The following is a 13,858-nucleotide window of genomic DNA, read 5'->3' as shown; positions in this document are numbered from 1 at the left end:
CAATGGGACAATCTGTTGGCAAGCATGTGTTCATTTCAAGAATACAACTTTTACCATCTGAAAATGCAGGATATCCTTTAAAATTAATTTTTTTGAAAATAATTTTTCAGTTCAACTATGCTTTGCAATGATGATAAATAAAGCATAGAGACAAATGATCATGAATGTTGGATTGTATCTGCCACAACATATATGCTCACATGGTCAACTATATGTTGCAATCTCAATGGGGATTTTCATGTCAACACAAACAAATGTATATATATATATTCTATAATTTATAACACTAACTAAACTAATTAAGAATGTCCATTTGTACATGTATAGACAATATGGAATAACCATGACAACAGTACACATGTCGAGAGACAACTCTCCTACTTACTCATATATAGATGCACTCCTTCCTATTAACCAAGACTCATATTCTCGCTCTCATGAAATAGTATTCAAGTGCAAATCACACTTTCATTTTTGAATTAAAAAACACTATATATGCCAACTTGAAGTCAATGTTATTTGTATATCAACAAAAATAACTTAAAAGAACTAATATTATCAAATATATTGACCATCTTCATTTTTAAGTAACTACCAGCATAAAGTCATTAGTGAAGGCTCAATTACAAGTCAATGTTTTTTTATATTTAATTTATTAATATATTCAAATTAAACAATCTCATAATTTTTAAAAATTATTAGACAAATTAGGAGCATCAATTATTCAAGATGAACTTTGAAGGACGTCTAAGAAAAAAACATATTCTACAAATGATTTGGTCTATAACGAAGCAGCCAAAGAGACACAAAGGAATATACATCAAACACTTGTTTACAATACAATATTAGATAAAAATACGATCACATAGCATATTATGATGTTAGAAATACAAATTTTACCTAACTTCACTAAATTAATCATATTTGCAATTTCAGACAATATCCAATCATTTTAATGTTATGTATTATGTTAGTATGATTAAAACATTAATTTTTAACATTTAAAAGTTGGTGCATTTTATCTGGATTAATTGTTTTAAAATTTTGATCCATCATATAATTAAATAACTAACTGAAGATTTACGTGTACAACATGTAAATAGAAATTCTTGATTTTTTACCTACAATTCACAAAGCACATGCATAAGTTTTAAACATAAAAATGAGTAAAAGTAAACATCAAGAAAACTCTCAATAAAAGTGTATTTAACAATTGACAATTCTATTAAGATGGCAAATGCATCCTTTCGAACCAACTCACCCGTATAATTGATAGGGTAAATACAATCATATATTATCAAGTAGAAAAATTGAATAGATCGTCGAATTTACACTATTTATGTGATCTCACTTTTCAAGAGAAATGTCCCGTCACATATTCACAATATATGACAACTTAATTTCAGAAAATAATAAATAAAATAATAGCGTTCACTCTTCCAAATGAATTCTCATGCATACAAGATATACCACAAGTTTTTCCTTAGTCTCATATTCTATTTTTAAAAAAATTAGAAACATAGGATTAAAAGGACTTTATGGATTGTAATTTCGGTTAAGTGATCAATAGAAAATATTTTATTAAAATAGTGACTACTCTCCCCTATGCACTTTAAGACATTTACAAGGAGCAATTGTCTAAAAATAAATTCAAGTTTCTCAAACTTTTTATTCTCTCTATTTTTCTGCTCACCTTATTATCAAAACACTTAAAATTCTATTCATGGGCACAATCAACTTCCTTTCTTTTATATCCACCCCAATTTTCATTGTTTCACCTTCATCCTTCCCTTTATTTTTAAGGTTTTAAACTTGAAAGTGCAATGTGGACTTTGGGATCAAGTTAATTTAAGTCTAATTGAAACACCCTCACACGTTCAGAATTGTGAGCATGTTGACTTAAGATGCTAAGGTGTTTGCAACTTTTAGATGTTATATCAAGGGAGTACGGGAGGAGTTATCCTTAAAGTCATAAAGGCATCGTATGGTAGGGAGTATTAGGAGAAATAGTATATGTATTATGTATGATATTACTTAATATTATATTTAGTAGGAATTTTGAGCGTATGTATAACTAATCCACACCCTGTATTATATGATGTATAACTAATACCTTCCATTTGGTGTAATTAGTAATACATAGAATTTAATACCATGGGAATACCCCTCAAATCTAATAATTTTGTTTATTTTTCTTGATTTTATGTTTTATATTTGTAATAGTAAATTTATTTAAATAAATTAGCTTACAAATTTTATATTTTAGAGAGAGTTGTTTGTTGCTAAATAAATTCAATACAAATCAATACAATATTTGAAATGTGAGTTGTTTAACATTTACTAGTTGAAAAGGCAAATATATCACCACATGACATTTGTGGTCATATTGAATGTATTATTTGTTGAACAATTTATTAAATTGCATACATATTAAAACTACAACTTGCAAATTTTATGTGTAAATGTAAATGGTTTATTCAATTTTACTATTGTTTACCGTCTTTTTTATTTTAAAAGTACATGGTCTATCTTTTAAAATTGAAAATTAATGTTTTGTGAGTGATCAATTTATTAAAATGACAATTATTTATCGTAAAAAATTCAAATTGGTTAGGTCAAGTAAGTGCACCTTTAGAAAAATGTCGAGCTATGATAGTGGCTCTAGCTGAGCTTACCTAGGGGGTAATTTGCTCCTTTGTTAGCTATAAGGCGTAATTGTTGTTGTTGTTGTTATTGAACATCTTATTGTCTATCAAAATTAGTTTCACACTTACAATGTTAAGTGATAATAATCATAACTCATCTAAATAAATTTATATCTTCTGTATGGGAACCAAATAAGGTAAATTAGGTATATTTCTATCCTAGCCACAGATCTATTCCATAGAATGCATCGTACTCCCCCTATTCCACGTTTTATCTCTAACTTTCCTCCCTCGAATTCCATTAGAGATCGTTCATTTACCCTATTGGTCGCGTATCAACTGGATACTAGAATAATAAAATATATAGTAGAAAATCGCAATAACAACTCTATGTTAGAATACGACATATAGGGGTCGTTTGGTAGAGTGTATAAAAATAATGCTAAATAAAGTGTATTAATAATGATTGCATTAGCAATACATGTATTAAATATGCTTGCATTAATTATTTTTAATACACCAGTTTTACACTATGGCCATGACCAAAGAAGACGGCTTTTAGACGCTCATAATCTGATTACAAAAGTTATAATTCACATATCTAACAAGAAATAAAGCTAATTATGTATATTTCCTACTCCATAACTAAATATCAGAGCCTAACAACAAATTTAACAAACCTTTTTATGATCCTTTTAATTCTCTTACATATGCATGCATTCAGTCATACGTAACTGAAACACATGAAATTGACTATTATTTCAATCATATGCATCTGAATGGGGAAGCAGAAAAAAAAAAGTACATTATTTCACCTTAAAGTTATCTAACTAATATTGAAACTCTAAAAGTTACGTTTTCCCAAAATATATGAACACCGCAGATTATAACTGCAACATATATCATGAATAAAGTCAATCGAATATGGTTTTAGGGAAAGAACGTGAATGACGAAACCAAAAGTCTTCATTTCATGTACAACATAAATTATTGGACTAGAAAAGAAAACAAGGGAAATACACAATCGCACACTTCAAATAAACTGTATTCTCAGATCCCTGGAATGAATGTACAAAAAAGTGCTGTATACCTTAAAAGTTCAAGACAAAATACTATACAACCATCATTGCAACTCCTAAATGCGCTGTTTTCCAAGGTTTTTATAAATTGTGAGGTTACCGAAGGTCTACAATATCAAACTTCATGTTTGCATTCATATAGACATGAGAGCAGTGTTCATATATTGGACTTCCATCCTCAGGCTCCTCGTGAGGATGAAAACCACGTTGTTGACATTTCCGAATAACAGACACACCAGCAGGATCAGACAAGTGGAATATGCCATGAGGGCTGTCACATAAACAAACTACAATCAGTATTTTGGAGTCGCTTCCATTATTTGACTTTTTTCAGATCTCAGATGATGATGTACTGGATCTCTGTACTATATAGGTTTTAGGACTCCAGAGTTTAAAAAACTACTTTAATAAGTGCATTTTTCACTGGCATCGCATGAGACTGAACAGCCCAAAGGCATGGCCAAGTCCAATCACTGCCACAGTAAGACACCAGAATTTTGATTCAATTAAAATCATTCAATAATTTACTTCTTTAAAAGAGAGCTTAGTCCACCCAAGACTTGCATAGTTAAATTACAATTCACAAGAGTGTTAATTATGGAGCTGGGGATCAGAACTGCACTTAGAATCCTTTTTTGTGTACAAACTAATCGAGCAATGCCAGAGAATTGATATACCTGGCTGTGTCTGTAGGAGCCATCACAATTGCAATTGCTTCTGGTAACATAATCTACAAATGAGCCAAAAGCAAGTGTGTCAAGAGAAACAAAAAAATGCACCCTCAGGTAAAAGCTTGAACAGTTACAAATCCATTCTCCTCCATGGGATGAAAATCATTGATTAGGTAATATAATGCGCATTTTTCAGATGATACTCTTCAAAGATTTGAAATCTATAGCAAATCCTTTTGCCACAAGTAAAAGATATTCAATATACAGAACTACCCCAAACCGCCTATAGTTAGATTGTAAAGTTACATTCTGCCATTTCACATTTATACTTAAGATGGAGAGGTTTCAACTTCTGAGAAATATAAAGAAATATACACACTTTATATTCTAAAGAATTGGATATTTGAAGCTTTTCCGTCATATCTAAGGTAAAGTAACACAAAGCATTGCTTATTACCTGATAAGAATAATGAGTGTGCAGATCAACTGATGACATAAAACATGTTTGTGATGGATGTGTCTGCAATTTATCACAAACAAGAAGCCAACATGTCATACTCATGGGTGATAAAACCTGTCGAGATGTGAGAGAAACTAAATCTAGTTCATTTACACCACGCAAGAGACTTGTCCTGCATTTCATCTTTGTTTCCAATATAGTAGATTTTAGGCCAGTTATGACAAAACAAAGAATTTAATGACAGTCAGAACAATCAAAGATTCAACTCAAGTCATACCCTACAATTTTTAAGTCATCCCCTACAATCTTTAAAAATAAACAAAGCCACTAGTGTTGCCAAAGCATATTGTGACCTTAATGAGTGAAACAGAACCATCAACTACGTCAGAATAAACCATAACAGAGTCCCCTACTATGAATGCAAATGAAGTAACTTGAGATAGAAAACGTATTACAATCAAGGTACCCAAGTGTTTAATTAGCTCCCATGACTCCAACCGATATTGAAAGAAAAATAATGATACTAACAGATAGCTGTCGAGCAGTACTGCAGGAACTTTTACAAGATTCAAGAGAGTACATACTCTATTAATCTTATAAAGGTGTAAACTAGACAATTCAAACAATTCCATGGAAGCAGAACACATCTATATCAGCTGAATTTTCTTATCTATTTATCTTATTCCACAGAGACAACAAAGTCAATTCACTATTCAAATCTTCATATTCGGTAGAAGACACTTATGTTGACCAAGCATAGAATCATAAGTCAACATATCTGCTTGCAATACTTACATGGATCCAACCAAGAGGAAAGAGAGAGCGTTTGTCTTGAATCTCAAAAATTTCTTCTTCATTTAGTGTCTGGCACTGAGAATCAAAAGTTGTGTTTAGAAACATGTAAAAACCACTCTTTATCATTGAAGCATATCAAAATATTTTATTCTTGAACTAGTATGATATATCCTTTCATGTAGTATTATCATGCTCGCACCCTCATTTTAAAATCAGGACAGTGTAAAAATAGAGTATTAGGAAACCATATCTGAAATTTAGAAACTACCAACTAACTTATTGTTTCTTATGCTAACTTTTATTCTGAAAACAGGGAATTGAAAACATAATGAGCGCTATTTCCAGTAATTCCATCCCACTTCAGGTTATTTAAATTCAACAATGGAAACTTGAAAGATCCTCCTAAAAAGCAATTTACGAACTTGGTTCAGCAGTTTCACTTCAAAATCTAGAGACGATTACATACAGGATTTGGACTTCCTCTATCCTAATTCATTTAATTTTGCTTTCTGAAACTAGAGGTCAAGCTGAAGCATAAATCTAATGTAGGGTACAGATGAAACATAAATTTTTCTTACTGAATCTGAAGTTGACTCCTGCTTTGGGACTATAAGAGTAGTGATGTGAAAAACACGGTTTTTCTGCAAGTTGAGGAATACAAGACATAAATTATCACATAAATAGAGTTCATAAACTTCATATTTAGCAATTAGCAATTAGCAATTAGATTTACTGTGTTTACTTCATACCAGTGAACCAGCAAGAACTCCACAAGTTTCTAAATTCTTTTTTGTATTTTCTCGAGCTAACCTCAAGAAATCTTCCATCAGTCTCACTGGCTACAGCATAAGAATAAAGAAGAAAAGGTCATACAAGCACAATTTTATATCAGGTAAAGCTGATTTAAAACTACAACTGCAAAGGCTTTAACACAAATTTCCTACAAATATGACAGTAAGACTTCTATGGATCAAGGAGATACAGAAGCCAAAATGATGTAAAATAAAATAAGAACTCACAACATGCAAATGTTGAAAAGAATTTGAACTGGACGGTTCATCCTGAATGCACTTAGCGGGCCCAGGTCTTGGATCTGCAACTTTGGATGGAGATATAGGACGAAACTCTTGTTGTAATTGTGCCAAAACTGGAGGAGGCGAAGGTTGCCTTAAGTTACTCAAAGGAATATTATCACTCCGCACATCATCAAGAAATTGAAAATTGGAATCCTCAGTAGGATGTAACCATCGCCCATCATCCAAAGAAAGAACTGATTCCATAGAAGATTTATCCACTATCAAGTTAGTGTCTTTAGACACCAAAGGTCTATCTTCAACTGGATTAAGGCTATAAGAATAGTGACAGATCATTCAAAATGTTGTACCAAAGTAATTTAAAGAAATAAGAAAATAGAGAAACATAGTATTACAAAGTTTTGGGCTACTACGATTACTAATTCAATTATCTGTCGTATAAGACTTCATAGCTCTTAGTAGGCTGCAATAGCAATAACTAAACTTGGCAGGGTCCTAACCTCAAAATCTCATTTGGAGCTAGATCATCATGTACTGGGTAATTAACCTGTAAGAAAAAAAAATAGGTCATTTAGTTTAGGCTGAATTCTATCATAAGATCTTAAACTACCTATTAACGGAACAAAACTACCTTTATCTCAGAACTAGGTCCTGACCATTGACCACGAAGACCATTGGGGCCAAAAAAAGAGTGCCTTGATAATGTCTCTTGCTTTGGAACAGAAAAATTGAAAGATCTGCAACAATAAATTTATGCAACAACCATTGAAATTACATCAGGAAATTTCCTGTTACCATACAAACTATCACACAATATACTTTAGAAGAATGACAGAACTTACATGAAAAATAAACTTCCACCATTACAAATACGGGTGGCAAAATCAAACCCAACCCGCCCAATCCGTTCAAGTTTGGGCGGGTTATTGACCCACTCATTTATTAGCTCAACCTATTTAAGCTAAACTTATGTCAGTCCATTAAAAATTGGGTTGATATGTAACCCAATTTGACTCATGAGCAATCTTGTCAAAAAATGTGTAAAAGACATTTTTTTTAATTTGATATGTTATATTTAGTCATAATAAAGAAAAACAATTTATTAGGTAATAAAAAATTAGAATAGAACAAATAAAACAATTAAAACTTAGTAATTAAGGGGGGGGAGGGGGGCAATGACCTGCATTTATCCCATTTTTCAGCCCAAGTAGCTTTTGGGCGGGTCAATAACCTACCCATTTATTAACTCAATCAATCTTGACCCGCTCAAAATAAGCCCAACCCGCCCATTTGAAACCTCTAATTACAAATTAAACATTCATACTTGACTTGCACAAGGTTAAGATGAGAGTGAAGTTACCAAATTAAAAAAAATAAAATTAAGACGAGAGTGAAAAGTTGTATCAGTCAAAGTTAGGTTGCTGAAAATATAGGGACTAGTGGTATGCTTAAAATTGATAATTTCCCTAGTTCTCCCTGGCGACAATAGTGCTGCATGTGGCAAGCAATTCTCTTAACCTGAAAAAGATTTATTCAGGTAAACTTAAAAGCATATGAATTTCATTGCAAGTTCTATAACTGCAAAATGTCCAGCAAAGCTTATAACCAGTGACTCCAATATATCGTAAACGCTGTGAAACCCTATACCACAGAACTTCACAGCATAAACTGACTAGTTGACTGTATTCAAGCAAGCTTGGTGACACCAACCTTTTAGGACAAGAAACCAGTTTTAACTTCTTCAACAGCAGTATCTCTGCTCAAACACCAATGACATAGGATCACAAAGACTGGTAAAATTATTGTAGTCTTTGTCGTAATTAAAAGTGATTTTGGTTGTCTCGAAAGTAGTTAGTATGTTAGTGTGTTATTAAGAATCTAGAGTATTCTAAAGGCCTCTCAAAAAATGAATCTGGGGGAAGCCAGAGAGTTTCCATTATATCACCAGGTACCCGGTAACTCTGCCCACCAAGGCAAAGACATATGAAACCACCTAGTTACTACAGGGATTTGAACAACAAACCTCATGGTTGTCAACCCATTTCATAGACCAGTAGGCCACACCCTTGGATGTTCACTAGGATACTTGTATATTCAACGGATGAAGCTACTAAAAGAAAAGAATATGGTGTATGGCTGCCAAGAATTGAAGATGAAGGTGGTGTTAGCGAAGGGTGTGCAATTGGAAAGCAACATGTGAAGTGGTGCATGGAGAGCAAAATGAACATTGGAGCTGGTTCATAAAGATGTTTGTAGACCAATGAGGACAACATCTCTTGGCGGAAGTAGGTACTTTATTTGTTCATTGATGATAATACAAGAATGGCTTGGGCTTATTTCATAAAACAAAAATCTGAGCTATAAGGAGTTCCGAAAAAGTTTTAAATTATGTTGGAAAACAAAGTGGCCGCCATATAAAGGTGTTGAGGAGTGATAGAGATGAAGAATATACCTCAAGAGAGTTTAATAAGTTTTGTGAAGATTAAGGAATAGAAAGGCAGGTACCCATTGGTACACGCCACAACAAAATGGTGAATCGGAAGGAAGAATCAAATTGTTGTTGGAATGGAAAAAACAATGATAATTGCTAAAATGGAAGGGAATGTCAAATAGTTTTTGGTCTGAAGCAGTGCATATAACGGTGTACTTGATATAAGGTGTCGAATAGCTGTGCAAAACAGAACTCCCTCTTCGGCGAAGCACTTGAAGATTTTAGGTTGCATTTGGTATGCTCAAAATCCAAAGAGAACAGGCATATGCTTGTTGAAACAAGTTAGAAATGCATTTTTATAGCCTATTATAAGTAGAGATGTGTTATTCGACGAAGAAGCAAGTTGGAATTGGGATCAACGCAAGGTTCAATGACAAGTTGTAGTGTTTGAAGAATTTGAGGAAATTAATGGTGCAGAAGCTCTAAGATGTGATCAAACCATATTCTTCAAGCGATGGTTCAAGTTCTCGCAACTCAAGCCAAGGTAGTGGTTGAACCAGCAAGCTTTTTGAAGAAGCAATTAAAGACGATGTTCGGAAAAGAAAATGGTGGAAGAATTTCAAGTAATCGAAAAAATCAGAATTGGGGGTTGGTAAGCAAACTAGAAAATCGAGAAGCCATTGGAGTAAAGTGGACTTACAAAATCAAGTAGTATATGGACGGTTTCCTATTGAAGTACAAGGCAAGGTTAGCTGCAAAAGGGGTATTCATTCACAACAGCCAGGAAGGAGTTGATTATCATGAAACTTTTGCACCATGTCTTTGGAAGGACACAATTTGAACTCTTATTGCATTGGTTGAACAAAAAGGTTGGTTATTGTACCAACTAGATATAAATCAATTTTTGAATGGTGAACTTGAAAAAGAAATCAAACATGATGGTTCTGTTAAAAGACAAAATACAAGCTCAAAACGGCATTGTATGGGTTGAAGCAAGCACCATGCGATGGTATAATCAAATTGAAAACTACTTTGTGCATCATATTCATAGATTTTCAAAGAGTGAGCCAACTCTTTAGCGAAGAAACAAGGTAACTTCTTTGAACTAGAAGAAATGATGTAACTTCATTCTTACTGTTGCTATTTAGGTTGATGATTTGATTTTTACTAGTAATAATGGGAATATAGTTACTGAATTAAGAAATTTATGTTGATAGTATTTTCAATAAGCATTGCCCAAGGAAAATTTAAGAAATTTTGTGAGCTTTAAGGAGTTCAAAATCGATACATTGAGGGGGAGTATAAAAATTAATGTGTTGTCTTGGTGTTAAATTAAAAGCGATCTTGGTTGTCTCAAAAGTAGCAAGTCAAATTATTATGTATCTAGAATATTCCAAAAGACTTTAGAAAAATGAGTCTTCGGGAAACCAACAAAGACAAAAAAATTATGTAAATACAATTTTTCATGCTCTGCAACACAACAATCCCCATCCCCGAGAAAAATTAGTAATTTTCTTAATTTGGATACTCACAGCTTTTGGAATTGCTTGTCAATCGAACTTGGGGATGAAATACGAGAATATTCGTTGTTCTGTTTCCACGTAGATGAAGGTGCATTTGTTATGGCCTGCAATTTTATCATATACAAATTTGTGTTCCATAAGAAGAGAGAAAAGGTGTAAGAAAGACGAACAAGGCTAAGGAGAAGGCCATGAAAGTTACAGTGACAAAATATAAATTGGAATGATATTGGAGGCAAAGAAATTATGCCCTTAACTTCACTGAGATGGAAAAAAAATACGAAAATGTGACTTCCAGTAAGAGAAAATTTCCCATAAACTAATATAATTTAAGTACTTTCATGACAACTGATATAATTTAAATTATTTACCATTCTAGTTTCTAAAGAAGGAAATATGAAAACAGCATAAAGTGATAGAAAAAACGAATAGCCAAAGCAATATCATAAAATGCAACAGATCAACCAAAATCCAAACAATTCAAAGAAAATAAAATAAAAACAGTATGTTATGTACCCATTGATTATCATAATCTGAAGATGCTTTATTGCTGGTAGAAGGCAGTCCTAAAGAATTCCCAACTGGTCTGTATCGATGGTTCTCCAGATTATTGAGTTGGTAAGGCTGAGCTGTTACTTGAACTTCACCGATTCCGTGAAACTGGCGCTGGAATTCAGGTTTTAAACCTTCTAGTTCATCTAGCACAGTTAACAGCATCTGAGACAATCAGACAATCAAAAATAGAAAAATTGTCATCTTCAAGTCGAGACGTCAACTTAAAGCACGCCATCACAAATCGTATCTGGACACATTACTTAAAAATAACAAATCCTATACAGATCATATGAAGAATTAATTTGCAGTCCGGAATGTTAATTAGTAAATATAAGAAAAATTCTTCAAAGTAACCCCATTCGTAAAGGATCATTTGGGAAGATGAACTGATGAAACACTGACCTTTTTGGATAATGCTCTTTCTTTAGGATGCAAAGCCTGGTAATCTCGATGAGAGGGTATTGTTTCAGTAACCAAACTGTACAAACAACACCATTTAGTTATTAGCAAACACATAAATGTCCAACTAAGGATAAATTGGCCACACAAAAAAAAGCATTATTCTTGATTCACCTTGAATATCTCAGAAGTATTATATACAAGTCTATGATATTCTTCTCTCCGCGATGAATACTAGCCTGTAAGTAAACCATAAGACAATCACAAAACTCAATCCAAACAAAACCATTTGTTAATATAAAGTTTCGGAATGCAACAGACACCAAGATTCATATAGCCAAACCCAACAAACTTTGTAGTGAGGCATCAGCCGTAAAAGTTACAGTTTTATCATCATAACAATGGTCAGTATTTGAATCAAATAGGCCCGAGTAGAGCAAAATCGATAAAGATAATTTAGATAGTGCACCCCAACTAGTTTAGGATTGAGGCACAACTTTAGTTGTATTTGCTATGGTCCACATTAAACAGCTTATATCAGTAAAAAGTTAAAACTCCAACTGAAAAATCAAATAAGAAGTTCAACTCTAACAAGTTGGCACCCGAGTTAAGAAAACAAATAAAGGAAGGGGTTTTGAATTCTTGGGATATAGAAGAATAATTTAACGGATCGCAACTAGTTTGGTATTGATGTATAGTTGTAGTTGTAAAGGTTGCAGCTTTAATAGTTGTATCAATAATATAACAATCATAACCCCAATTGAAAAATCAAATAAAGAGCTTACCCAATTCAATCCATTTGGGGGCAGGATATCCGTAAAACAAAATAAAGGGGTGGAGAATTTGAAAACATTCTACCTGTCGGAGGAGATTATTAGCGATCCTGTAGTAATTGCGAAGAGGAATTCGATTGTCGACGTCGACTTTCCGAGCCATGGCGTCGATGTTCATGGTCGCTGGCCGTCTCATTTCACCGGCGAGAGATTTTCCGGCGATGTGTATTGGAGATTTAAGGGAAAATAGTAGGAGTATAGATTTGGCTCAAAGTGTTGAGAAGGAAACAATTGATATAAGGGAGTATTTTGCTTCCTCTTTGTTATGTCGACATGGTGTGCTCGCCAAGACTAGACTATCTTCTTTTTCTTTCTTTCCTTGGCAAAATGAGAAAGACCTAAATTCGGCTCGAATTATTAATTTTATTTTTTAATTATTGACTGTTTTAAAAATATTTTTTTTATTTAACTAACTAAATATTTTGAATTATTTAGAGGTGTTTTTAACATTTCTTTCAGTTTTTATTAAGAGTTTCTTGCTTTTGCAAGAGTTTGAGATCATTTGATATGTCTTGTGATAGATCGAAGGTGTATCTGAGTTTAGTTAGTCAAGTAGATAGTGTTTTAAGGCTGTCAATAATTAGAGGATAAAACTGATAATTTACGTTAAGTTCAAGAGTGTTTTCAATATTTCTTTCTTTAGGGCCTACTTGGAAAGTCACCCTGGTAATTGGATTTAGTGTGTTTGGTGTAATTACATTGTCTGACGTGTTTGGTTGGTCATGTAATTACTTGGTTCGCGGGTAATTTGGTATATTCAGTAGGGGTAATTACCGTCTCCAATTCTCAGAGAGGGACTATGAATTGCTGGTAAATCACGTGGTATAATTATAAGTTGATTATTTTTAAATTTTTTTATTTCTATTATCTAACTTCTTTTTTTATTTATTATTCTAAAAAATTATTTTTTACTTTATATTATTTATATTTCATTTTTTTCTCATTTTCAATCTTTCCTTCGTGTGATTCCATGATATTTTTCGTATTGTCTATTTTTTATGCCATGTTTATTTTTTTTTTTCATTAATATAATTTTGTTAGTATTTTAATTTTTAAATTAAAGTAGAATATATTGTTGTGTAAGGTTATAGACTTATGTTTCCTTTTTCTTTTAAATTACATTTATGTATATTATGTTGAAATTTGACATAAGAGTATTACGTTAAAAAAAAAAATTGAATTAGAACCTATGTTATATTTTCAGTTTCATTTATTTTAGTAGTATTGACTTGAGATTTCACATTGCAAGTCATTTATTTTTTAGTTAGACTTAATTGATTATCTTTTTGTCAAATATTTTAATAATTTATGACATTTTATTTATAATATTAATATTTTTGTCAATCATGTATTTCATGATGTTATAAAAATCTTGTACTTTTAGTTCTTATGATTAATTCAATTGAAATAGACTAATTTGAAAAACATAAATCAAT

At 32.3% G+C, this 13,858-nt stretch overlaps 1 protein-coding gene across 1 annotated transcript; it reads right to left on the bottom strand.

Annotated features, from left to right (window-relative positions):
* Positions 1-3,593: 3,593 nt before the first annotated feature.
* On the bottom strand, positions 3,594-12,734 carry LOC102605546 (AMSH-like ubiquitin thioesterase 3). Its single transcript, XM_006355338.2, has 14 exons — positions 12,448-12,734; positions 11,764-11,828; positions 11,593-11,668; positions 11,152-11,352; positions 10,648-10,742; positions 7,316-7,421; positions 7,185-7,231; positions 6,670-6,997; positions 6,400-6,489; positions 6,229-6,291; positions 5,651-5,725; positions 4,853-4,915; positions 4,402-4,454; positions 3,594-3,995 (listed from the first exon to the last, which is right to left on the bottom strand). Exons 1-14 carry the CDS (start codon positions 12,556-12,558, stop codon positions 3,821-3,823), a joined length of 1,548 nt encoding a protein of 515 aa, XP_006355400.1. The 5' UTR covers positions 12,559-12,734; the 3' UTR covers positions 3,594-3,820.
* Positions 12,735-13,858: the final 1,124 nt, after the last annotated feature.

Source organism: Solanum tuberosum, unplaced genomic scaffold, assembly GCF_000226075.1.
Source record: "Solanum tuberosum cultivar DM 1-3 516 R44 unplaced genomic scaffold, SolTub_3.0 scf00200, whole genome shotgun sequence".
NCBI classification, from domain to species: domain Eukaryota; kingdom Viridiplantae; phylum Streptophyta; class Magnoliopsida; order Solanales; family Solanaceae; genus Solanum; species Solanum tuberosum.
Note: the sequence above shows the minus strand (reverse complement) of the source record. Positions and strands in the feature narration are given on the sequence as shown.

Bases quoted from the DNA above. Each gene is read 5' to 3' on its own strand.
- LOC102605546 (XM_006355338.2), bottom strand. From the start codon at position 12,558: ATGAGACGGCCAGCGACCATGAACATCGACGCCATGGCTCGGAAAGTC. The intron at 6,998-7,184 runs GTTAGGACCCTG...CTATTCTTATAG, and splicing joins GCTCCAAATGAGATTTTGAG to CCTTAATCCAGTTGAAGATA. The intron at 5,726-6,228 runs GTAAGAAAAATT...TTTGATTCTCAG, and splicing joins AGGAGTCAACTTCAGATTCA to TGCCAGACACTAAATGAAGA.